This window comes from Choloepus didactylus, chromosome 16 (genome assembly GCF_015220235.1).
Source record: "Choloepus didactylus isolate mChoDid1 chromosome 16, mChoDid1.pri, whole genome shotgun sequence".
Lineage (NCBI taxonomy): Eukaryota > Metazoa > Chordata > Mammalia > Pilosa > Megalonychidae > Choloepus > Choloepus didactylus.
Window position 1 is genome coordinate 22,134,391 of NC_051322.1, and position 27,962 is coordinate 22,162,352.

A 27,962-nucleotide genomic window follows, 5' to 3' on the forward strand; every position below is an offset into this window, starting at 1 on the left:
ACTCCGCGATCCTGCTTTATGTGTTCTGTGAGCACATGTTGCCTGACTCTGCAGCAGGGTCCACAGACTTGCAGTTCCTTCGGCTGGACGGCCTGGCCTCAGGAAGGCCCCTGGCCTCTTCTACTCTCCATCCAGGCCTGAGATCCCATGTCACATCCTCAGAAACCTCACCCTAAGTCACCACCACTAGCGCTCACCCTCTATCACAGCTCTCCCCCTCACCTTCCCCTTACAACGATACAAAATGATCTCATTCATTCACTTGCCAGTTTCTCATCCATCACTTCTAGAACGTAATTCCACGAGAGCAGAGATTGGGTTTGCTCACCATTGTATCCTTAGTGCCAAAATCTCACCTGGCACAAAGGGGGCACTTCAGTAAGTAGTTGATTCATTCATCTGCATCTCTAGTAAATGACCAAGGCCCTCAAAATTCACCATTTCTGAAGAAAGTCGATTATATTCTCCAGACTGCTCTCACTAGTACAGTAAAGTAAACTTAGATATTTTGGAAATATTTTCTAGGAAAAAAAATGGAAATTTTACTAACCAAGTATACTATAACTGGTATTCCTTCCTTCTTTCATTCATTCAACCAAGAAATAATTAGAGCACAATACCACGTGAAAGGCATATGGACACGATCCAGTACCTGCCCTTCGGTGCTACAGCCACGTGGGGGTGGGGGGCGGCATTATAGCAACACAGCAGAATCCAGGGCAGGCCAAGTTCACTGACACACAGGGGCTACACTGTGTGAGACCTGGGTGGCAGGAAGACATCTATCCTAACTTGGGTTTAATAAAGGTTTGGAGATGAATCTGGAAGGAATGAGAAGGTTTTGATAGATGGAGAACTGGGAGGAAGGCAATTCCCAGGAAACCAAACAGCAGGAGCAAAGCCTACAGGATCATCAGTGGGCAGGAGCAGCAGAGAGAGCACGTGTGAGAGCAGAGAAAATGAGAGAGCTTAGAGGACTCTGAGAAGGAACCCGGCCACACACTCTGCGGTATAAATGACAAACACCGCACAGATCCAGAGGCAGCCCTCCTAGGTCTGCATCCTGGCTTTATCAGTTACACAGCATGTGCCCAAGGGCAAATTACTCACCTCTGTGCCTCGCTGTCCTCATCTATAAAATGGGGCAGTAACAGCACAGGGCTGTAACTCACAGGGCTGTTGTGGGGATTAAACGAAACAACTGAGCTGGTTTTACACACACACACACACACACACACACACACACGTATAAAGTCCTCACAAGAGTACCTAGCATGCCTAACAAATCTAAGTCTGGACCATCATTCGTCATTAGCCAATACCTCTTCATGCCACCTGTGAGTGTTGCCAACTCAACATCATGTGATAAAAGGCAGGGCATGAAAAATGAACATTCGCCCTAGTGGGAATTCTCTAGCCTGAACAAGAAGAGGATATTGTTGACAGCTGTAGAATACTTCTCGGCATTAAACAGGTGCCGAACTGATCATATTTCCTGGAGGAAAGCCTGGTGGAGACCCCCGGTGGCCCCTGGCGGAAAGCCCTTGTGAACAGAATGAAGCTAACGGGGATGGTCGGCCCCAGTGGAGGATGCCACCTCGCATCCCAGGGGCATGAGTACTCAAAACACAGTGCTTTCACTTTAAAGAGATTAGTTGCTTTCAGCAGAACTGCCATCACTATGACACGTTGTGAGATAAAGATTTTGGGGGCCAGAGGAAGGGGTGGCCTTACCAGGGCCCCTAGACTCAAACCTGGATGAACTGAGCAGAAGGGCCCAGGCCCCTGCACATCACAGGCACACACTGGTGCTGGGTCCCAGGCTTGGGCCCACCCAGCAAGGCCCCTGACCAGCTCTAGGCAGGTCAGCTTCTCTCTCCAGGCCCAGGTTCTGTAAAATAAGGAGAGTGGGGAAATGGGCTCCAAGATCCTTCTGCATGTGTGAGATGGAACGGTCACCCTGCTGGAAGCTGTAAATATAGGGGGTAAGGAAAGGCTGATCAACAGTTGCCCTCAAGTACAGTTAGGGCATCAGATACCACCACAACATCACAGTGATTTGCTCTAGGAAAATGGAAATTGAACATTTTTCTGTGGTTGCCTCGAGTAGCACTTGACCAAAATGCAAAGCCCACTGATAAAAATAGAGGAACTAGGAGAGAGTACTTGTTATCAAGTAGCTGCCCCTGCCCCAGTTTACTTCCCATTAAGGCTGAGATTTTGCAGCTGGGAGATCTCAGGGCAGGAGAGAGACAACTGACAAAGTCTTGAAGTCATTTCTGTCCCCTAAATAACTAGTAGATATAAATGATAAAACACTGTATCAACTTTTAGGCAAAGATGCACCGAATTTAACAAACAAATGAGAAATGGTAGTTTAAGAAACCAACAATAATGATGTATTGCTAAGTTTACTCTCGAAGCCCCAACTTTAAAGAGGGGAGAAAAGGAGCTATGTTTAAGCTGTTGTACAGTCATCAGGCTGGTAGAGTCACAACTGCCTTCCTAAATTACAGTCTTGTCCCCCCCAGTCCCTCTAGTGCTTCACGCTGCCAGAATTGCCTAGGTAACATGGTACGTCTGCATGGCCACCAGTGCTGCTGCTTGGTGAATTCTGCACAACAGCTAAGTTGTACTGTTTTGCTACCATCTACGCGGATGCCCCCATTTTAAAGGTGAGAAAACAGAGGCCCAGAGAGGAATGCTAACTTCACGTTACCCAAAAAACAGTATCCAAGCAGCCAGCCTGCTCTTCTCCCAGACCAGAGTCGACCATTTCCTACAATGTCCATCTTTTAAAGCTGGACCTTTGGAGATTTGTGTTTCCAATCTACTAACCCTACCTCTGCCTTCCCCTCGGGCCCTGTCTTCTATGCCTCAAAAATAAATAAAAAGGAAAAGAAATGTAAGGACAAGCAGCAAATTTGGGACAGAGGCAAAAGAAACAGATGCCTACCACTCCAGACTCCTTGAATCATATTTCCTGTTCATTTATCCAGAAATAAAACTGGGAGAACTGAGTGTGAGGGCTGGGAATAAAAATGAACCACAATTCTAAAGTTGTTGTCTTTCATCTGGAAGCATCTGATAAGTACAAAGCAGCAAGGAATTCATGATCAAAGAGAGAAAGGGAAATTTATTTTCTCTCTCATTATCACTTTCCACTCTTTTCTGCTCGGGGAAGTTGCCACGCTTACATCTGCTGCCTCCAGCCACTGCAGCTGATAACTGAGGTAGTGGCTTTCTGGCAAGTACAGAGTGTACCCCGGCTTCAAACAACCCTCCTTGCCTACCTCTCCGTTCCAAGCTGCTTCCTTCACTTCATCTTCCTGGCAGAGCTCCAATGTGGAGCCTCCAACAGTGTCCTCCCAGGCCCAGCAGGACACTGACTTAGCCTGGACGCCAGGTTCAGGTGCCCAAGTGCCTGCAACCAGCGTGTCCCCATGGGGTGGCCTGCTCCTAAGGGACTCCACCGAGTGGGGGGGACGATCGGATCCTCCAGTCTTTCTCGGAGGCTTTCCTGGGTCAGGGAATCTAGACCTGCCAATAAGGACCAGCTTGGGAGAGCCACTCCCAAGAATGTAAGGCAAGGTTTTACATCGTAGATGCCAATATCCGTTGACAAATGCTCCAACAGGCCTCTAGAATTTCAGCAAGGGAAGGCTATTCAATCCACATCAATCACTAGTTTAAAATAGTTCTTTTTTAAACACACACACACACACACCACAAAGTAGGATATTTAAATTACTTAAACTAATTTCCTAGTAATCACGAGAGATTACGCTGTTTAGTTCTGTTGTTTTGAATCTTCTCCATTAAGCTCCTGATTATTCTCCAAAATATCTACTCTGGGAAATCTGAGCCAGAGTAAGCAAAAGTTACACTTGAATTTTTTTCTCTTAAGTACTTCGATCATAACTGCTGATATTCAACAGGACCTGATTATTAAGTTAGAAGTTTCTTAGGAAAGTAAAGCAATTTAATTGCTACTAGAACAGAGAAATAAACCGAATATAAAATTAGCTTGTTTTCCTTTGGAATGAGGGCAGGACCAAAAGATGAAACTGAAAGAACAGTTTCATTCAATGATGGCAATCTTTGTAGCCCAGAATCAAGACAGATTTTTTTTTTAAAAAGGAATAATCGTTCATGGTACCTTGGGGCAACAAGATAAAGCCACATCTGTGGTTAAAAATGCTTTGCAATAAAACAATGCATCTAGATGTGACCATGGAGACATAGGCACTTAAAATATTTTGCTAATTCCAAATTTAAAAATAATAAAAAACTACTTCTCTTCATCTTAATTCCTAAGATTCCATATTTCAGAGCCTGTTCTTATTATCTAAATTAAATATTCTTGGTGTACTAGATATGTACAACTAAAGAGAAAAAGCCTCAGGGAAGGGAAAAAAAACGGAATAAAAAATCAACAAAGTAAATGTTTACTCCCCTCACAGACAGAAGAATTATCTGAGGAAATGGGAATCCAGAATCACACATTTTTTTTTTCCCTAAGACTGGAAACTATGGTCTGATCCTCAGGTGGGTCGTCCAATATGGTAGCCACTTGCCACATGTGGCTTTTTAAATTAAAATTTAAATTAATTAAGATGAAATACAATTAAAAATTCAGTTCCTCTGTCATACCAGCCATTTTAATGCAATTTTATTGAGATATATTCACCAACCATATAATCTATCCAAGGTATACAATCAATAGCCCATAGTGTCACCATATAGTTGTGCATTCATCCCCATGATCAATTTTAGAACATTTTCATTACTCCAAAAATAAAAATAAAAATAAAAATAAAAATAAAAAAGAACACCCTAAACATCCTATAACCCATACCCCCCCCCCCACATTATCATTATTTTTTGTCTCTATTTTATTATTCGTCTGCCCATACACTGGATAAATGGAGCGTCAGTTGCAAGTTTTTCACAATCACACGGTCACATAATGAAAGCTATATAGTTATACAATCATCATCAAGGATCAAGGCTACTGGATTACAGTTTAATGGTTTCAGGTATTTTCTTCTAGCTATTCTAATACACTAGAAACTAAAAAAGGAATATCTACATATAATGCATAACAATACCTCCAAAAAGACACCTCTCAACTCTATTGAAATCTCTTAGCCACTGAAACTTTATTTCATTTCTTTTCCCCCTTTTGGTCAAGAAGTCTTTCTCAATCCCATGATGCCGGATCCAGGTTAATCCCTGTGAGTCATGTCCCATGTTGCCAGGGAGATTTACACCCCTGGGAGTCATGTCCCACAAGGGGGGAGGGTAGAGAGGGAGGCCACATCTGAGCAACAAAAGAGGTTCTCTGGGGGTGATTCTTAGGCATAATTATAAGCAGGCTTAGATTCTCCTTTGCAGGAATAAGTTTCATAATGGTATGCCCCAAGATTGAGGGCTTGGCTTATTAAATTACACCAGTCAGATTTCAAATATGCAATTGCTACATGTGGCTGTTGTACTTGCTGCTAAACTAAATGCTTCACTGGTTTAGCCCAAAGATTAGAATCATGCCCATCAGTAAATATTTGTTGAAGGAATGAATTCTCTATCATCTAATAGGCTGTAACAAATAACCAAACACCAATCAGATGCCTTAACCTTGAAAAGGCTTCTGGGAGGGGGAATGACAACTTGACCAACACATTATCTCCTCTTGTTGCCAATGTATTCATTTGGGCATTTTCTTTATCTTCCTGTTCTCTTTTATCGAAAAATTGATGATTTTGACAAATAGTGAATCCACAGCCCATATATAATCTGCCTTGATACTAATCAAATAACTATCAAGAAAAGAACATCCATTATTTAATCCACAAAATTATTAGAATGGTAACATCCACTTTTACACACCCACTTCTGTGTTATTACCCCATATATAATGACAGTGTGTACTTTTTCCATGAAAGCCCTACATATATGATCAGATCCATACATGAGAGCACCTTGAATCCTGGGCCAAGGAAAGATGATGCTAATTGGGTTCCACCACTAAATGTAGGATAAAGGGTGGACCTTCACCCTTCATGTTTTGCTTCCTTTGATATCACATCTCCCTGATACCTTCACTGTGGTTGGCTGTAAAAAACCAATTGTGATTTTGAGCATGGAGACGATGGCATTTCACTGTTAGGAATCGTGGGCACTGCAAACTGGGGAGGTCCTATACTCAACTGGCTCAGCTCATGTAAAAGCAGTCAGGCCTGCTGGGCATTCACTGTAGCTCCTCCCTTAATCTATTGGTTTCTATTCTAGCCCCGAGCATTGGCATCACTTCCTTCTTTGAAAGCTCACCCTTGTCTCTATCCAAAATTCAACACTTAAGTATTCCTTCTACTGACTTGGTCTTTGAGAAACATTCTTTTACCCTCTGGGATTCCTGTACACTCTTTCAAAGCCCATCTCCAGTCAATCACTCAAACAAGGGCTTGTTAGAGCAGGTTGTTTAAAAATTTCACTTATGCCTCTTAGAGATATTAGGTAATAATTTGCTTGGCTAAGATGTGGTTTTTGCGTTCAGGAAAAGGGAGGTTGGGAGATGCCCACAAAAGAATTTGCTAACCAATCAACAGGTCTAAGAATCTGCATATCCTATTGATGTGACTTCAAGGAACAAATAGGTTACTGGGGGCTAATATCAGTCCCACATACAAACATCACGCATGCAAGCACATACATGTACCCTCAAGCACTTTGAAGCTTCAGGTTTTTATAGAAAAACCAACAAAAGTATTTTAATGATATCACTTTAGCTTCAAATCCTTCTGAAAGGAATTCATTCAAATCCGTTGGAAGGGAATGCACTTGCAATCTTCCTTTCTTAATAGCTCCTGTGAGTAAATAAGAATAAATTGCTTGCTATCAGATTCCTTCACAACATATCTTCAAAGTCTCCGTGTTAAGATACAGTTTTTCATGGCATTTAACATAGGATAACTGCCACAATTTCAAAACAGAAGTAGATTTACACTAGGTGGTTTAAGTCATTTTAGTTTAAGGACTATTTATGCCACTCGCTCACACATAGCATTAACAAAAAATAACAAAATGCCCTTGTAAGGCAGAAACATCTGATGTACACTTCTCTTCTCTTCGCTGCTGCTTGACATGTTGCTTTGTGCTGCCCAGGGAAGAAGGACCAGAAGGAGGGGTAGAACAATCTAGAAAACTGAAGCTGGAATACAGGATGATCTACCTTTCACCAAGACTTCCATGTCTTACCCACATGTCCTAAGTCATTGCTGTAAGGAGCCCGTAGGTGACACTTCTAATCTCATTTACTACTCAACAGCCCAAATTGTCTTGCTGCTCTTCGAGCAAAGAGAAATGGTAGCAACACCACACATGCTAATTCAGTACATGTGTGACGCTTCAGCATGAACAGCATCTTTTCTTTTATCTCTGTGCTAACCAAGAAAGCCATAAATCAAAATCTGGGAAACCCTAGTTTGTTTAGATGTATCCCAAGAGAAACAGCAAGCACAGTTCTAGACAAAGGGAACACACCTCTGAGTAGAGCCAAAGGATGAAATGTAGAAGCAAAAGCAAAGACATTACAGTAACAAGAAGGGGGGATTTGCCAAAAGAAGGTTACGTAAGGCTTTGTAAAGGGCAACACACATAAAGGTGGACTAGCTAAAGAGCAGAAGAGAAGAGAAAGGAGCTGGTGATGTTGACACGGATGGTCAAATGATTCAGAGACACTTAGCTTGATTTTTACAATTAAGTTATCACTTTTGCCCTTGAGGGGCGCACTGGAGCCAGGGCCATAAAACACTCTATTTCAGCCTTCTCCATTCTGCTGGAGAACATCACTCTGAAGATGCAGGCCTGCTGCAGACAACTGGCATGCAGTGTAAAGCATGTAGCATCCTTACCGGTAGATGACTAAGGGGCACGTCCACTTGTCCCAGGAAGTCGTCTCTGGTCTGTTAAGAAGAGAGCAAAGAGTTAGCTTTCCCATCTACTCAGTGTCAGCACTTCTTTAAAGTGTTTCATTACAAATAAAGACAAAGGTCCAGGAACTGAGACTAGAAGGTGGTGGGGATGGTTCAAAGGCAGAAGACCAAGAGGGAGGGCAGACAGCCATCACCAGCCACACCTAGGAGGCCAGTGATGCGAAGATCCCATACACCTGATCTGCGGCTGTCTGAAATTGTTTGGCATCTACTACCAGACAGAATGTTCAGGAACCATTCCTTGGAGCTGGGGAGTGTGTGATCCGTCAGGGAAAAGACACTCAGGACCAGACAGTTAAGAGAGCTGGGTCCAGTTTAAAGAGAAGACAGTAAAGAAACGTTGGAAATATTTTAACAAATACTTCCTGGTCTAGTGCTATAACCTAAAGAACTCCCTGAGAGTTGAGAGTCTAGTGAAAGAGTATATGCAGCCTCATTATTAAGAAATCCTATAAATTACATATATAATCGATGGTCCCAACTTTTCAATCCGGTAAGTACACTGCTTCAGAATCCAAGTTCATGGGTTAGGCACTGGTTAATTTAAGGATATACTGCCCCCTCTCTCTTGCCATCTACTGCACAGCACACATCTTTCTGACTTACAAGAGACCCAGATGAAATTCATTTGGAGAAGCTCAGAAGTCCCCTTCCAGCCTCTGGTAGATGCAGGGAAGTCAATAACCTGGGTTTGGGGTCCCTGGCCTGTACCACAGGATGTCTGCTAGGTCATGTTTATACTATATTGTGCTGCTACAGAGCTAAAGTCAAATCCCCTAATATTTAGATAACCAGAGGTGCAAATCGCAACACAAAGACTTCTGCTACCCTCATGTAAAAATATGCAGCTGCTTCCACCGTACTCGAAATGTGTAAAAGCTGGAATCTTCTTTAGATGTAATGAGACCAGTCCCACAGCTAGCTAGAGAAAAAGTTAAACAGAGAATTCAGAACCTTCTAGCTCCAAATCCTGAGCTCTTATTTTCACTCTTTGCTGGTTTACTGGGAAATTTTCTGATTTACAGAAACTATTTGTCATCAAATGTACTTGAAAAACCTCTTCTTCTATTTATAAAGAAGGAGCAGGCAAACATGAATGAAATTCATTGAAATGGTTTGCTCCAAGTTTAGGAATTTCCTTTTAGACATTGAAAAAAAATTAACTAGAGAGCTGTCTTTTCTAAAGAATGCAAGAAGGTAATGAAAAATCAAAGTTACCACTGGTTGCGCAGGCAGGAAAATAAGACCAACCCCCTACCCCAACCCTTCTGATGGGATTTTCAGTTTTATTTTCTCAGCTATATGTGCTACAACCCAACATGGAGATGCCCCATCCAGCGCAAGGCTATAAGTGAGGTGTTGATACATTCAGTAGATAGTAACGGAAGCAGCAGCGGCAGCCCTAGCAAATGCAGACACCTTCACTGTCCAGCTCACAGACCTAGCTCCTCTCCTGCCACGACATGCAATGATGAGTTGCAGCTACACAGGGATTCAGGGAGTGTTCCTGTTCTCGATTTGGCTGAGCTAGTGTACCTGTCAGTTAACTGGACTATCAAAAGCACAGAAATTCACTGATGTCGATCATACACCGCGTGTCTACCTAATGGCTGTGCAGCGGTCCTGCCCCTCCCCTGCTCTCCTCCCACTGCAAACACTGCTAAGGAAAAGCACACAGGGCACCATCTCTGGAAGACAACAATCTTAGTCAAACCTGTATTTTGTAACCTGATGCCTCTGAAAGGCAGCTCATGAATCAATAATCTAAGTGCATTTTAGCAAACAGTCATGGAACACTTCTGTGCCCATGTTGTCTTACTATGGAAACATCACTGTTGTGAATTGGTTTAAATGAGTTAAGTTTTGTCCAGACACCAAAAGGCCTAACATTGACAGCTCCAGGAGCAAATCCTCACATGGAGCTCACTCTCAGAAGGCCCTGTTCTAAGGTAGTTTCCAGTCCTCACAGCAGCTGGAGGTGGCACGATCATGCTGTCCATTTGACAGATGTGGAACGTGGGGGAGAGAAGAATGCCACCTGCACAAGGTTTCCCTCTGGGGGGGGGGGTGGCTGGTTCCAGGGTTCACACTCTGAGCCAACACTCTGAATCATGTTGCCTCAAATGGCAGGAAAGCAAAGCTATCTGACAGCTTTGGGTTTCCCACAGGGGTGGCTGGCTCTCGAAGGTGCAGATGAGAAGGGACTCTGACTGTAGCACAGTTCAATGAAATTTTGGAGGTTCTGTTAACATATATTTGGTATGATATCTTTAACAGTACCTCCAGTTCAGACTTTGCTCCTTTCTTCAATGAGATAGTTAACTGAATTCCATGAAGCAAAGCTAGTAAACCTCGCTTTTACTGTATAAAGTTCCTGCATTATGCTAAAAAAAAAAAAAAGAAAACAGTAACTGAAAAAACCGCTTCCTAAAACAGCAAAAGATGAAACCACTTCACCATTAAAGTAAAGAGAAGGCTCTTCTAATTTTTTGGTTTACATCAAGGGAAACTGAATTAAAATTATTTTTTTAAATAAAATAAAAGATCGAGTAAAGAACGGCATGAGGTCAAAATGAACTGGCATAAACAAATTTTTCAGCAGCCAGTGGAAGGTGTAGTGGGTTGAGAGAGCTATGTTTCAAAACATCCCACTGTTGCCCAATCTATAATTTTCAGGCAACGAAAGTATTTAGGTTAAGGACATGACGCCAATTTTTTTTTTAATGTGTTCAATATCACAGAAGAGATCCAGTAGGGGATCAGAACACCTGCTCATGGCCCTTCCACTGCGGTGAGAGGCAGGAGTGACACCAGCCACAAGGACACCTGTGTTTGATGAGAAGAAAAGTCAGGGGCAGTGTCCGGGGACGGTGGGGACCCTCCTTGTGGCCCCGGAAGTGCCAATGCCTCAGGCCATCACAACATTCTCAGGTCATCACTGCTGCAGTGTGACATCTCACACCAGTCTCATAACAAATTAAAAAAAAATCAATGTAATCACTCCCATTACAAATTATTCCCATCTCATTCCATGTTAACTACAAGAGCCTACAAAAACCAAATTAACTGAAATTCATACAACTAATATTGGCATTTCTTGTGGCTATTTTTAAGTGGTAAAATGCCACCCATCTCAGCCTCATTTATTACCTGTCGCACCATTCTTGAGGCTGAAATGTGCAGGTTAGGAACCTCACCAGGTTAGCAACAAAATAATACTCTCTTTTGAGGAGCCGTCACGCATTTTCCGCTGGAATGATGATGCAAAATGGAACCCCTGAAATATGTCATATGGGAGGGTATACAAAAATCCATACCATGCTTCACTACTGGGACAGGGAAATAAATGCACAATTCAAATGTGATTTCTCTTAGAGCTCACTAACTGCCGATTAACGGCATCCAGGACTGCTCTTTTTTGTAATACTCCCTTCTGAAGGAGAAAGAAGAGAACAGAGTGTGTGCCACGCTGACAGACAGGAATGCAGCCACCATCTGCGAATGCCACCGGGACCCAAAGCCTGGGGGCTGTAACAACAGATCCAGTGAGAGCCCATTACAGCTTGTGGGCATTTTCCAAGGCTCTGAAGTGGAGAACAAGAACACATCCACACAAAACTCAGCCAGACCTTCTGATCCTCAGAGCAGAGCTTCACTTGAAGGATGTGATCTGAATCTTACACTACCCACTGGCGACCACAACGCCCCTGCCGCTTTTAAGGCAGAGCTAACAGAACACAGTGTGAATTTCACATCTGAGCTGAAAGGGCCAGTGGCGGGGGTGGGGGTGGGGGATCTGTGAGAGGAGAAAAGCACCAGAAGCAAGTGAGGGGTGCCTGTAGGTAAAGCTGGGGTGATATAAGAGCATTAGGAAAGTCATTGCTACAGATATACCAAAAGGTATCTATTAGAGGGTAAAATGGCCACCCATACTCGTGGAGCTACACACTAAGAGTTTTTGAAAGCTGAAGGTTACAACCCATTAGTGGCTCACAGGAAACATTAAAAAAAATTAAGTATGATAGAATAGAAAATACCAGTGCTTCACGTGCAATAAAAGTTAAGTATTACTTCAAGAAACTTGATTCAGCTTCATACATACGTAGATGTATGCACTAATTTGTGATCTAAAATTAATTTATGTTTTGCATCACCGTCCGAAAAGTCTGAAAGCCACTCTACCAAAGAAAACAGTATTCCAGACTATCCACTGCTTGGGATTTTATCTTGGAAATCAGTAAGCACTGACTTCCAGGAAAATTATATTTAGAATTTCTGAAGACAAATGAAAGAGAAATATGGAAAAATTAGAACATAAGCCAGAGTATAAGAATTTAAAAGTAAAGATATACTATTATTAGATCTTTTTTATGTTACAAATCAAGGGAAACATAACTCTCTAACACTAAGCCAGGAAAATAACCTTTCTTTTCCCACTCAACTATTAAATTCAACATCTGCACCTGCTGCCTCCTTTTGAAGCAGGAGCTCCTAAGTCAGGCACCTGCCCTGACTGGATGGGGGATGGGGTGGGGGTGGGAAGATAGGTTATATATTTTTTTGGAAGCACATACTCTGAAGTATCTAAATAATGAATAACTTGATTAACTCTTACAGAAGCTTTTAGACAAAACATTAAAACTATGGTGACCTTTCAACAGCTTTTTGTCTGGAAAGCCAAGTGAATGTCAATATGAATTTCCTCTTCAGATCCGTTTCATTCATCAGTAAAGCCTGGGGTCAGCTCTGTTGTCACATACAAAAGGAAGGCCATTCTTCTCACTCCTTCTAACTGTCACACACACGAGCCTTGATCAGGCATAGGGCAGCACTGATGCGGCTCAGGAAAGAATAAAGAGGAAATATGGCCTCCACCTCACTTTGCCACCTGGGTGCCTCTCGCTGTCAAAGTGAGCTGCTTTCAACACACACAGTTGAAGTTACCTTCACTAAAGAGTCTAGTGAAAGTCAACTAGAACTAAAGAAAAAATGTATAATGAGGAAATCTGAATATACCTGCTCTCACCAAAATCCACTTCATGTACACCAGAACACAAAACCCAAACGGAACTCAGGTACTGTTTTGTAAAAACACATACCGTTCTCTCATACCACCACCTCCCTTGCCATTTAGTTTTCAGAAGTAGGGGATGGAATCTACCATTCCCTGAAACAGCGAGGTGTGTCCTGGAGACACTGGCACTTATTTATAACAACAAACAAGGCCTCCAAGTCAACAAGATAGATGTCAGAGCAAGCTTGCAGGCCCTTGTAAAACCGCGCTGGGAACCCAGGCAGAATGAAACCCACGCTTGCCATACAGTGTCTGCAATGCTGAAGACAATCTATTTCAAGGGATACTTTTCTTGAAATTTGGGAAACCCAAACAGAAGGGATAGGTAGAGCAAAGAACTGCTGTGCTGGCCAAGGCTGGAGCAGCCTGGCAATAGCAGCCTGGCTTTAGCCAGGACATAGCGGGATGTGAAGCACCACTGCTTTGTGGGATTGGAGAAGCAGAGGGAATTCCAGGGCTCCAGCTGCCTGGCCGCCACATGAGGGCAAGTGACTGCCTGATGTCCCCTCCCTCTGGTGGGTGGACATGGCGCAGGAACACCCAGTCCACCTCCCCTATCCCCCCAGTAAACACCAGAGGTGTCAAAGCTGGGAGACAACCATGGGAATCAGACATACAAAATGTGAGCAGGACCATGGAGCTGTGAATCTTTTCCTCACTAACTCCTACTGCGCCAGGCCCTTAAGGTACCAAGATGAGGTGCCCTTACCTCCTCAGCAGAGAACCTAACCAGCCCTGTCTAACAGAAATATAAAGCAAGCCACAAACACAATTAAAAGTTCCTAACAGTCACATTTGAAAAGCAAAAACAGATTATTTAACCCAAAAGAGTCAGAAGAGTATCATTTCAACATGTTGTCAATGTAAAACTTTCTACTAAAATACTTCACATCCTTCTGTTCACACTAAGCCTGGGATATGGGTGTGTTTTTTTTAACCTGGCAAGCACATCTCCACGTGGACTAGCCCCAGTTCCAGGTCAACAGCTACAGGACAGCCAAGATAGCTGCCATGCAACGGAGGGAAGAGCAGATCGCTGCGGGAATACAAAGGGGAAGCAGCTAATTCTGCCAAGTGTCAAAGTCGGGGTGACTTTGCAAAGGACATAATCCGTGAAGGGTCTTGAGGTAAGAGTTTGTCAGGAGGCTGGACGGGGAAGGAAGGGAACGACAGGTGAGCAGCAGCATCAGGCTCCAGCCGTGAGGTGCCGGAGCGCAGCCTCTGGGGAGGGACGGGCGGCCTCTGCAAACTCAACACGGGCCAGTCCCGGGAAGGAGACAGCGGGGAAGCCAGGGAGGGGGGCTGCTTCTGAGAGGACAGTATCCTAGGGGAAGATGAGAGACCCAGGGGACATGAAGCAGGGAGCAACAGGCTCGGTTTGCATTTTAGAAAGACCCCCAGTAGCTGTGGGGAGAATTCACTGGAGGGTGAAGACGCTGCAGGAGAAAGGGCTCCTCAGTGTCACCTTGTCCGGATGAGGTGCCATGGGGGTCCGGCCACCAGAAAGCGGAGGCTCAGTGCTCGCTCACAAGTGCTCAGCCACTGCCTCCCTGTCGCGGGGAGTGTGTTCACCCTGCCGGGGGGTAATAAAAGAGGGAGTGCACGCGATGCAAATGCCCCCAAGCAAAGTCCACTAGACCAGTTTCTTCTAAGGCCAGTTCATCTTAGTAAAAAATGCAAACGGAGAAAATCTTTGGCACTATCGTAATTCTCCTGTAGATTCCTTTCCTCCTCTATGACCTCTTTGTAAAAGGACTGCTAAATGTACTTGCTGAATTGACTGAAGGATTTTTAAAGAACACAATTTGCTAGAATTTAGGTAAGCATTCACACACACTCTCGTTACAATGCAAACTGACCAGAGACTGAACTTCAAAGTTAATGTCAAAGGAAAATGTCACTGGGTTCATTTAATGAGACAATATTGTTTAACTTTGTGCTTCTGGTTTATGGTATAATTACTTCATTTTCTCAAAATTCCAGGATAATCTCCTTCAGATAGGTGTCTCATTTCTTCTCTGAAGAAGTTCTAAAATCAAATTTTCTGCAAGCAGTTTTAATAGATTAAATGTATAAATAAACTTAAAACAAAACAAAGACACTTCTAGATCCTGTAGTTTCTCCCTGAACTTAGTTACCAAAGAACAGATCTTAATAACCTGAAATAATTAACAACAGACACCCTTGGTAACCAAGGCAATGTCAAGGAGTGATGTGGAAAAAAGCAAACTTAAATACACCATAATTCAACATTATTTTTATACTTTGATTTCATTAACATGCTCTTTCCTAAGAACTCTTTCTCACATATCTCAGAACATCTGGAAGAGCCCCTTGCCCGGCAGGCCAACAGTTCAGATGTGTGCAATGTTACACTCAAGCAAGAACAGATTACATGGTGATGCAAAGATACTGTGGTTTCACTCCTGGAGCTTTAATAATTGAAGACTCTGATTTAGAGCTATATAAGTTTACACAAGGACACGAACTGGATTTTTCCACAACGGTGGAAAACAGCCTCAATATGGTTTTGGTCCCCTACAGAGATCCCCATCTGCATCCCTTCTCCACTGGCCTTATTTTGGCTGACATCATATCTCAAAGTCTGCTGGGGGAAAAGAAAGCTCCAGTCATACTCTGTTGAGAACATCAAGGCTACACAGAATAATAAGCAAACATGTAGTCACCTGTCTTGTATCAGGCACTGTTGTAAGGAGGTTAAGAAATTTGCTCAAGGTCACAGAGCTGGGAAGTAGTAGCCAGAACGTCAACCCAGGCAGTCTGGCTCCAGAGTCCATGCCTTCAACCACCATGACACAGAACCCGTCTTAAGGAAAACAGGCTCTCTCCACAGCTGCAGTCCCCAACTCCACCTCCCCTAAGGGGACACTTACCAGACAGAGTCCTTGCAATCTGTAAATTCCTAAGGAACATAATCTTAGCAATATCTGTCACATGCATATTCTTGCACATGTCCATCTTTATCTATATTTCACATGAAAATGAAATTTGTAAAACATAAGCTTTAAAGAGAAAAGAAATAGAGCTGAATAGTTTTATTTCATTCTTTTATCCCCACCTCGGTATCATTTTTTTTTTTTTAGATTCCCAGAGTTATTAAAACATAATACATGTCTTTGTTTACAAAACAAACAAACAAGAAAGTATGGCCCATTCACAAGAAAAAAAAAATTGCCAGAAAACATCCCCAAGGAAGCTCATATATTGGAATGATAGTCAAAGACTTTAAATCAATTGTCATAAATATGTTCAATGTGCTAACAAAATCCATGTACAAAGAACAAAAGGAAATTGGGAAAACATTGCTTGAACAAAATAAATAATTTTCAGATCAATTAAGGCAGTAAGCAAATAAGTAAGGGATCTCAAAAGAAGCAGCTGGTGTTCTGATACTCACACATTCAGGGAGACAGCTGGTCCAACACAGAGGGGCTGAAGCTGTGGATGTAGTCACCATGGCTCTGAGTCAGGCTTTAGTGGAGCTCAGACATCTGACCACCTCAAAATCTTTTAAAAACCAAGTTCTTCGAACTGCAACATGCACACCCCCAGAGATACACAAAGACTTTCTGGGAGTCTTGGGTATAGACAGTTTTAAAGTAATCATTTTCTAGATCCTCACTTTCCAAATCTCCTTGTTCCTAAAACTGATCTACCTGAGAGCAGTGTCTGCCTTCTGGTGCTTCTCCTTTCCTACCTCCCTTTCTGAATCACAATCTTTCCTCTCCCAATGCCCATAGAAAGGTGTACTGTACTTCACCCATCATGGATCTTGACACGGCCCATTTGTGCTGGGTATAAAAGCTGCTGGCACACTAAATGATGGAATGATTTTAGGGAGTAAAGGGAACTGAGAGAACATGAGATAGTACCTTATTTCATCTAGTGACAGTCTCATGGAATGACTCTATGTCTTGCATATTTTCCTTCCCTCCTTCCTTCTTTCCACTCACCCAACAACCACTTCATTTTCTTGTCTATTTTATTTTTAAAATGAAGTTAGACTTTTTCTGTTAGAAGATAAGCTTGATATGGCCAATTGTTTTAACAATAAGAACTGGTTTTGCTGATTCAATTTAAGGCAGTTACTTTTTTTTTCCCCATAAAATGATTGGGCTAAATCTACAACCTCAAGACTATTAAAAAAAAAAATCCAAAGTACTATTTTATGAAAAATATTTAATGCACACATGCAATATTCAATATGCTAGAATTACATCTTTCATGACTATTGGACTAATAAGTGACTGAGCTATTATACATTTTGGATGTCAACTTAAAAATGCGAGAAACAGTTTTTCAAAATTCTTTAGGAGGTTCAGCAGTAAAAATATTCAGAGGCTACTGTTTAAAAGCATACAGTCTATCATTAAGTCAGGCCATTGACTAGGTTTCTGAAAAGCTTCACTCAAAACTCCCTAAGTATTTAAAGCTTCCTCCCCTGGGTGCAGGATTTTTAGATGGCAGCAATGGAAAAGAATACCCCTTCCTTTCTACAGATAATGTTAATGAGAAAAACAGTCTGGAGAAGAAAACTCCAAAGCCTTCTGAAAAATTAAGCAAGTGATTATATGTGTCTTAAGAGTAAACCATTTAAAATGAGACTTTTCAAAGTTGAGAAGAAATGTGCATTTATTTGATTTAACACTCTAGCAGGCACTAATTCAGGCCCAGGGGATAGGCCTTTCCCACTCGTCCTACAATCTACCTGGCCGTGCTGGGAAATACAGCATCCGGGTCATTCTTCTAATCTCTTCATGACAGAAAGTCAATGTGTACCCGAGTGAAGTCCATCTGAACAGAATGAACAGGACCGAAGTGTGGGGTCCTCAGGCCTGGCTGGATGCTAGAATTATCTGAGAAGTTCTAGAAATACCGGGATGCAGGTCTCAGATCAATTAAATTTCTGGTGGAAGGGATAGTGGATGTCTCAAATCTCCCCAATTTATTCTAATTTGTGACCAGGGCTGAAAATGACCAAGCCTCTATATTTCCTAACTCACAAAAGAAACAACAACCACAAAAACAAACATAATTACTTGTTAAACTGGTAGGGTTACACCGATTAGCGAGCTGATATTAAATTGCAATATCTGAAAGTATAAAACAGTCCATTCCCACCTTGCCCAGCTCCCCTCATTTGTGCCTCTGCTGTTTCCCAAATGAAAAATAGCTGGACCAATTTATACAAGTAGGTAAAAATAACTGCCTGGACACGGAATGTGGATGAGCTGGAGGAGGGAGGATGCATTTCTGGCTGTCCCTGTTTGGAACCCCAGTGCTCTGGCCTGATAGGGCTGTGATATTAATAGGAATCAGACTCACAGGTGCACAGACAAAGCACAGGGATTTCATTGGTCCCGGCCAGGGGATATCTGCCTGCCACTCTAATACTGGGGCTAAAAAGACAAATCCCATTTCAAAATAGACTCAGAGAAAGTCATTTAGTGCTGCAAACATCCAACCTCACATCGCTATCCATCCCTCTAAAATGGTGTTCACCCCAGCCTGGTTCTGAATATCACCAGCAATGGGGAGCTTGCAACCTCATGGGCATTAAAAAGGATATGGGTTTTGGACACACATATGCTTAGTTTAAAATTCCATGTCTACCCAGCTGAACAACCAAGGGCAAGTTTCTCAATCAGCATCAAATGTCAACCTGCTCATCCATAAAATGAGGATAAAAACAACTTCACCATGCATAGCTATTGAATATTACATGAGACAATTAGATTCAATAAATGCCAGCCCTAACCCAGGGTTTCTCAACCCTAGCACGACTGGCATTTTGGGCTGGAGAATTCTTTGCTGTGAGGGGCTGTCCTGTGCATAACAGGATATTACACATCCTTGGCTTCCACCCACAAGAGACAGTAGTGACCCACCCCACCCTACCCCAGGTTGTGACAACCAAAAATGTCCCTCGGGGAATCAAAAAGCCCTTAGTCGAGAACCACTGTCCTAAGCTCACTTCTCCCCTCCTACTCTGGAAGGGGTTCATTCCACCTTTGGGCAGTTCTGTAAGAATGTTCTGGTGACCTGATGTTCATTGTTCTTTAACTCCCAACTCCTTGAAGCACCATGGAAGAAGGAAGGGTAACTGAAGTTTCCATAATTAGAAAGTGGTGAAGCTGGGATTTGAACCAGGATCTCTCTAGCTCCAATACTTACATTTGTTTCTAGAGCACTCTATTCCTTGGAGGCCATTCTCCCTTCCATAGGATGGCTTAATTACTTATTTGAGGAAAGTTATCATGTCCTTATCTTTCAGCTGGGTTCCTGCCCCCAAATCCCTGAATACTCAGAATACTAAAAAAAAAAAAAAAAAAAAAAAAAAGAGAAGAAAGGTATATGCACCTGACTATTTCCTAATTAATGGGTAAACCAGAGAGTGTGGCATAGTTCAGTATGTGATTACCAGGAGAATCCCTGAGAAGTCAAGACGGAAGGCTGAATGCCTTGTCTCCTTGTTGTGCTTAAAAGCACAAGCTACCCAGTTATCAGGAAGGAACTGAATCTCTGGCCAAGAAATGTTTCCAGAACAAGGGACCGCGTTCTACAGGGCTGTAAGTGAGCCCACCAAGGGGCGCTGGCATCAAAGCCAGAAAAGCCCAGGAACATGGCAGACAGAATGTACATTGGATGAAAATCAAAAGAGGAGAAACACTCCAAATGCTCCACTCAATGTCAGGTCAAATGTTCAACAGTCAAACCACCAAAGGCAATTAGAAATAACATACTAGGCTCCAAATTTTTCATGTTTACTTATGCCTCAAATCACAAGCTAAATCTGGGAGAAGAAAGTTAATTTAATTACTTGTGGCTTTTTCCAAGAATCATTGGTTCCTAAAACTTGAGCGCCCATGCTCTGCCAAGAGGCAGTGGCATACACGCTCCATTGTAAGACCCACCCCAGCCAGGACAAGAGTGAGGCAGGCAAGGCGACGAGAGCAGGAGTGCCCAACACTGAGAGTGAGGGCTGCCTTAAATCCTGCACCCCAGATGCCTCTCTTGCCTCACCCTGTCCCGGCCTCGAATCCCCGTGCTGTACATATGCCCTGTATTCATTACCCAAAGATGCAAGAGACAAGGAAACTATCTTTGAGAAGTACGCAGTTTAGCTGCACGTGCTCTAAACTACGGGGATGGATTCCGAAGTGCACCAGAGAACAGAGCCTCTGCAGGCCTGGGAGATGGAGCCAGGCACGTTCATCTCAGCTCTGAAACTAAGGAGCTCTATGATCTTGAGCCCCGAGCTGTCCCTGGACTGGGCTCCGCATCTGGAATATGGGATAACGCCTGTACTTCCTGTTTTATAACGTGTTACACACATTGGATGTCTATGTAGTGGAAAGCTTTGAGAAATGTAATGTGCACGTTACTATGGAATGCTACCGTCAGGGCGTATTTGAAATCGACTGTTGAGAAATTGGAGGATAGTGGGGTCCCTGCCTATTCTGGCCAACTGGAAAGCAAACGGCTGTTTTCAGAAACCTGGTGGTTTAGTCAGTCTGCTCTCCAGTCAAACAACTTCTCCTGTATCATGGAGAACTCAGCACGTATAGTTTGAGAAACCTGTTCTATCCTGTGAGGGGAGAACAGATGAAGAAGCTTTGAAAATGGAGAGGAATCATGGTAAAATCAATGATCCCTTAAAAATAAATATATGATGAGACCAAGGGAAGAGATATCTATTTGGTACAGGATCTAAATTTTCTAAATGGTACAACTCTACAGTCGATTTGTTCAAATACCACAGTTGCATGGAACTTTGAACAGGAAGTGAGATACGGTAGGTTAGTATAGGCTGGAGTGAAATAGTGACACATCCCAGAGTAATTTGGGCAGGTAATAAAAAATATATTTACAGCACCCCCCTCCCAGCCCTGAGGATCTGGGGGAAGGTGTGGAAGTGTTGGACATCCTCACCTGGACTGGTGTTGATGTTGTCACAAACATTGGGACTGACGGTTTGATGTGCTGAGCCCTCGATCATGGGACATGCCCTTATGAAGCTCGTTACTGCAAAGGAGAGGCTAAACTGGCATATAATGGTGCCTAAGAGTCTCCCCCTGAGTACCTCTTTGTTGCTCAGATGTGGCCTCTCTCTCTAACTGAGCCACCTTGACAGGTGAACTCGCTGCCCTCCCCACTACGTGGGACCTGACTCCCAGGGGTGTAAATCTCCCTGGCAATGCATAATTTGACTCCCGGGGATGAATGTGGACCCAGCATTGTGGGACTGAGAGTATCTTCTTGACCAAAAGGGGGATGCAAAATGAGATGAAATAGTTTCAGTGGCTGAGAGATTTCAAATGGAGTCTAGAGGTCACTCCGGTAGACATTCTTATGCACTATATAGATAACACCTCTTAGGTTTTAGTGTATTGGAATAGCTAGAAGTAAATACCTGAAACTACCAAACTCCAACCCAGCAGTCTGGACTCCTGAAGACAATTATATAATAATGCAGATTACAAGGGGTGACAGTGTGATTGTGAAGACCTTGTCGATCACACCCCCTTTATCTAGTGTATGGATGAGTAGAAAAATGGGGATAAAAACTAAAAGACAAATGGGGTGGGATGGGGGGATGATTTGGGTGTTCTTTTTTCACTTTTATTTTTTATTCTTGTTCTGGTTCTTTCTGATGTAAGGAAAATGTTCAGAGATAGATTGTGGTGATGAACGCATAACTATGTTATCATACTGTGGACAGTGGATTGTATACCATGGATGATTGTATGGTGTGTGAATGTATTTCAATAAAACTGAATTTAATAAAAAAAAATATATTAAACAATGAAATATAATGTAGGAACCAAGATACAAGAAGAAAAAGAGACCAAAAAGGTTTGGTCCAAGACAAAGCTTAAAACGGGGCCATTCTCTTGGGATTTTGGAAATGTTCTTTTGTCCTTCTATCCTTTTTCATGATGCTGTGGTGGGAAGCCAGATATCAACTCACAAATGAGTTAAACTGAGGAGTCCATTTATGTACATGTTGGTTGTCTGGAACATTAAACCCATAATCATGAAGAAAACTGTATCATAAATAATAATTAAATCCCTGGGTAGCACCATAAAGCCACTGGGGCTTGAAGCAGCACTAACGCCACGCTGGGGCTGGGGCTCGGCTTGGAGTGAGGGCAAAGATGCTTTATCATCTTAAATATTAATGAGGATTTGCATTCAACTCTGTGATACTTCCATGGCTTATTTTAATATAAAGCTTATATTAAAACATAATGTGAAATATTATATTATGGCACAACACCCGCCATGTTTTTATCTTGTGACAACTCCCAGGCTCCTACAGCAACCGCAGGGACCCAGCTGGACCCGCTCCGCTGCTCCTCTGTGACCCATGCAAGATCCCCAGCCTCTCCGAGCATCTCCAGAGTGAGAGTAAGAGCATCTAATCCAGTAAGAATGCATTAGTGTTGGAACTGTGAAAATGACATGTACAAAATTAGCACAAGATCTTGAATATGGGAGATGTCTCACAAGAACATAAAATTAAATTGTTACTCACCAGTGTACTTCCCCAGAAAGAAAACCAGCAAGAGTCACAAACTGGGAGACTGTACTTGTGAGCTGGTTTCTGTGCTCATAGCCATAAAAAAAAGGTAGCAATACAAAAGAGCACGTAAACTGTAATTACACTCCCACATAATTCCTATCCTTCAACGTTGATCAAAGTACCCACTTTCATTAAAATTAAACTTCTTATCACCACATTCATGGGCTGAATATTAATGACTGGAACACAAGGGGTCAGCCTACAGCAATGGGCCAACAGTTAAAACAGTCTCTGTTAAACAGATGTACTTAAACACTGAAAATGCATCTTAAATCAGCATTCTTTTCTCCATTTCCTCATTTGAGCTCTCTTTCCATAGTTCAAAGGAGTGTACTGAAGGAATTAAGGAAAACTGTGTCTCCCTCTCTGAAACTCATCATGGAACCCAAGGAGACTCACAAACTTCCTTTGCCTTATTATCTCCATTTATATGGAATTAAGACAAAGTGATTCCAAGTTTCTCCACAGGTGTACAATCCTCAAAACTTAAACTCTTATAATATCGGTCAAAATATTAACTGAAATTTCTGGAATAATCTGTAAATCAAGCTATAGGCACCAGTATTCAGTGGAGAAACTGAGAAGAGCACCTGACAAAGCAGAGTACATAATAAAACCTGACCACCAAATCATACACCTCACCATCTCGGGACCCTGTGCCCCCAACAGAGCCCAGCACATGCTGGGTCCTATAAAATTCATTAAACGTACCAAGCTGGCACTGTTTTGAGTACTATCTCCAAAGGAATGACAAGCACAACCTGTACAGAAAGAATTCCTCCCTTCTCAGAAGTTCCAGGATGGCTCTGAGGTCCCAGGGGAAGTGGCTCTGTGGTCTGACTCTAGTTCTATTTCCAGCCCTCCTCCTTAGCAAACGGTGATTCGAGGCAGTTCTTAACCTCTGAGCCTCAGTCTCCTTTTCTGCAAAGTGAGGATAATGACAACCCCGAGAGGCGGTTCAGAGGGTGAGTGATAACCTCTGTACGGAAAGAGGCTGGGGGCGCCTGGAGCCCACCAGGTGGAAGTTAGAATTAAACCCAAATGTTTCTTGAGGATAAAACATGCTCTAAAAATTTCTACTAGAGCTGGAGGTATAACCTCATGAAATGCCTGCATGATAATTTCAAGCAATAAATCAACCACCACGAAAATATGCATATGTGGGGCATTCACTTCTTGCCCAGCATAGTTTTAAGCACTTCACAAAGCTTATCTTACCTCCTCCTTACAGCAGTCCCAAGAGCAAACCAAAGAACAGAAAGGCTAAGTAACTCGCCCAAGGTCACCAGCTGAAACATGGCGGAGCCAGATCCGAAGTCACCCCCACGACAAACATGCAGCCCTGGACAGTCACAGGTAGACACCACAATCCTTAGGTTTCTTTTCTCTTTTTGCTGGATAAAATTCTTTCCCAGACACTAGCACATCCTGGACCATTCTTGGGGAACCAGTTCATGGGACATCCAGCAAATCAGAAATGGACCATTTAACATTTTGAGGAAAAATTGCAAATTTGAGCCTTACTTTGGTTGCCATCTCGAGAATAATTGAGAAAAGTTTACCAGCAGATTTATAAAATCTCCATTTCCCCAGATCTCAATTTGTCTCTAAAAGGAACCAGGAGTGACGGAGGAAATGCTATACCATTTATTTATGAACTACAACCTAATTATAGCTGCTTCAGGCCCTATAAAAGCTGTCAATATGTGGTTGAATGGATTCTGGCCATCCACAGAAAATAATTTTGGGTATTTCAAAACCACAATGATGGCAATTAGCTTCAGAGTCAAGATTTCAAAGAGAAATGCAAATACGTTCAATTTATATAAAGGTATCAAAAAACAGATTCAATTCATTAGTACATACTGTAGTTTTATTTTCAGGTATCAGTCTATCAAAAAAAATCTATCAAGAAGTATACTGAAATTATTCATCTCAGTCCAGTTCAGTCCTTGTTGCTCTCCCTGGAAAGGACCACGGACAAAAGACGACACGCGTATAGAAGCACTGACTCGGGTCCAAGTCACTTATCACGCAGAGTGCACGTGGTGTGAGGCCAATTAACAGTGTTGTGTGGGAGGAATCTCTTTGTAAGCTTGAAATTCAAGGGGATTTTAGTAAAACAGAATCATAAAACCCAGAAACAAGAACAAATTGTGTTCAACTGCAGGCTTCTTTCAACCTTATCTTACATACAGGGGTATGTGGTGTGTGTGTGTGTGTGTGTGTGTGTGTGTGTGTGTGTGTGTGTGTGTGTGTGTGTGTGTGTGTGTGTGTGTGTGTAGGAGTGAAGGTATATGAAAACATTTGAGCGATCTGAATAAAAATATTTAGAAGGCAGCTGTCGTCAATTAAATGGAATGGCTAAGTAATCCTTGGTCATGTTATGAATCGTTACAGTCAGCAACTAAACCATTTATTTAATTTTGATTTTACTGGAAGAAACATGCTATGCTGCAATTCAAGAAGTCAAGGGGACAAAAATACAAGGGAGACACTGTCATATAAAATGTAATTCAGAAGCCTGGTCTCCATCCAAGGAGAAATGGTATCCTAAGAAACAAATCTGTCATCATGCGCTTGTCGGAAGGGGCCAGACAAAACAGTGTTTGATTACTTAGAGCAGTGTGCTAAGGAGTGCCAACAAACTTTCCCAGTCCACAATTTTTTTTTAAAGGAAAAAAGGAAAGAAAGAAGGAAAGGATAAACATCAAGGCCATGTTCTAAACATTTGACATGCATGATCTCATTTAACCACCGCAGTGACCCTGACGTAGATACCACAGATAGCCCTATTCTGATGATAAGAAAAGTGGGGGTTAGAAAGTTAACTTGCCAAGTCATAGGTGGGTCAACAGGGCCAATCACTCAGTGCTAGATCCAGGGCTGTCCTGTCTTTCCACACTGTCACTGAAGATTTAGCCCAGACAAACAGGATCCCTCAGAGGAGTCCCAACAGCAGGCAGCCCAGGACTATAGTCAGTATCATGCTTTACAACTCAGAAAAATTCAGGTTCCCTTAAAATATATACAGAAACAATATTTTTTTTTTGCCTTTAAAGAGATATTTCATACTTTACACTAAGATATGTGACATTCACGCAGACAGATTGAGCTAGCATAAATTCAAGTTACCCAAAATGATAGAGAGCATGGTTTTGTAATGGACAGATGGATCCACTGTAAATTTAAGTTTCCTAGGTTTTGTTCTTATTCTGTATTGCTGAGTTAGGCTAGCACAAAGGCACCATTTTTGAATATTTTCCTTCAAGGAATTTGAACTGTTTTAATGCAGAGAGAAAAACTGAAGAATTGACAAGGAAATTACCAAAGAATAGCAGGAAAGAATAATCATAGAAAGGCATATTTATGGGAGGTGGCTCTTGGGAGAAGACAGAGAGAGTGGAAAATGGATGGAATGGAAAGAGCCATGTGGCAGGGTGGATGTGATCACCTCCTAAAGCTCTCCCCAGTCACACATTTGGGTTCATAGAGCAACACATGCCAACATGACAGGCTTTGGGGCTTGGACACTCACTGTGGGTACCACTTTCCAGCTCTGATGATACAACAAGCTCTTTTTCTTAGAACTCCTTTTACATGTACATGTCTTCTCCTCCAGAAAAGTCACAAGCAACCTCAGGACAGGCATGGTTTTGTATCTTTGTATCTCCCACAGCACTTACCATTCATTTCCCAATTCTCAATCATCTCCCAATTTCATCATGGCCAGGATGAAATGACCCCTGTAGGGCAGAACTGGACTTCTCTGGCTCTCCCTGTAGGTCTCCCCAATTGTTGAAAATGGGCTGTACAAAAACAGCCCCCCGAAGACAGCAGATACTAATCCCTGGAACCTGAAGCTCTTACTTTACATGGAGGAGTCGTCTTTGTGGATGTGACTAAATTAAGGATCTTGAGATGGGAGATTATTCTGGATTATCCAGGTAAGTCTTAAATGCCACCACCAGTGTCCTGATAAGGGAGACACAGAGGAAGATTTGACAGGGACAGAAAAGAGGCAGCCACGTGACCACGAGGCAGAGACTGGAGAGACAAGGCCACCTGCTGAGGGATGCCAAAAGCCAATAGAGGCTGGGAGAGGCAAGGAATGGATTCTCCCCTGGAGCTTCTGCAGGGAACACAGCCCTGCAGATGCCTTGATTTAGGCCCAGGGATACTGTTTTTGGATTTCTGGCTAGGGTTGAGAGAGAATAAATGTGTTGTTTTGAGCCACCATGTTTGTGGTAATTTGTCGCAGCAGCCCTAGGAGACTAATCCAAGTGCAAACAAAGACATGCTTCAGGAGAAAAAAAACTAGAGGTCTGGGAGATGCCTCTTGCCAGATAAACCAGGATACTCTTGCTTGGAATAGGAGATTGAATTGCACGGTGCCATCCAGTTCTAGCCTAAAGAGCTCCCTGCCTGACAGTGCTGGGAGAGCCCTGAATATCAACCTTTAAACCCAAAATAAAAACGCGATCCATGGGTCAAACTCAAATCCTGCATAAGAGGTGAGAAGACTGATTCATTACTCTGTTCAGGTTGCACACACAATAAAATTGCTCCTGCCTGCCCAAACCCTCTTGAGCTGTCCTTAAACACTGGGAGTAACTTTCTTCCTGGAAAAACAGAAGATATAAGCAAAAGTGAAATATGTTCCGTTCACCAAACCAAACCTCCAAAGTCTGTTTAAAATACCTTTTCTTTTTTTCATAAAACCTAAAGGATTCCGAAGAAAATTTCTACTATCTGCCAGTAATTTCCTCTCTCAACATCCAAAATCCTTCCCCAGCTTTCTTTGCCTGTACTGGGTGCCCAGGTATAGCCGTAGCTGGTTGCGTATCTATTTATACAGAAGTATGTTACAATAGTCTTTCTTGGCAATGCTTTATGTACATAAGCATGAAGCAAAATGTTGCAATACCCCCCTCATCATGATATTGATTAAACTGTGGTTTCTGAGGCCATAGGACCAACTGAGGGGGTATTTAAATATTATTTGACCTATGTGTGTGTGTTTTTTAAAGGCCCCACTGGTCATCCAAAGACTTGAAGGTTTTTTGTAGCTGCTGTGCTATTGTTATTTAATATAGCCTAAATAATGATAATCATTAGTTAAAATCAGAAGACAAAAGCACAATGTGAAATCACGTCAATTGCTTCTGCCTATGATATCAAAAAGCCAAAGGAGGTGAAATCACTGCCTTCCCCTCTACGTGGGATCTGACACCCAGGGGAGTAAATCTCCCTGGCAATGAGGAACACGACTCCCAGGGAGGAATGT

At 42.6% G+C, this 27,962-nt stretch overlaps 1 protein-coding gene across 13 annotated transcripts in view; it reads right to left on the minus strand.

The window, feature by feature from the left end:
• Nucleotides 1-27,962, minus strand: part of NEDD4L (NEDD4 like E3 ubiquitin protein ligase) — a 378,998-nt gene that overhangs the window by 81,551 nt on the left and 269,485 nt on the right. For all 13 annotated transcript variants that reach the window (XM_037805612.1, XM_037805607.1, XM_037805613.1 and 10 more), the window contains one exon: nt 7,914-7,964. In XM_037805612.1, the coding sequence (XP_037661540.1) occupies nt 7,914-7,964 (51 nt within the window). The remainder of the gene's footprint in view (nt 1-7,913; nt 7,965-27,962) is intronic.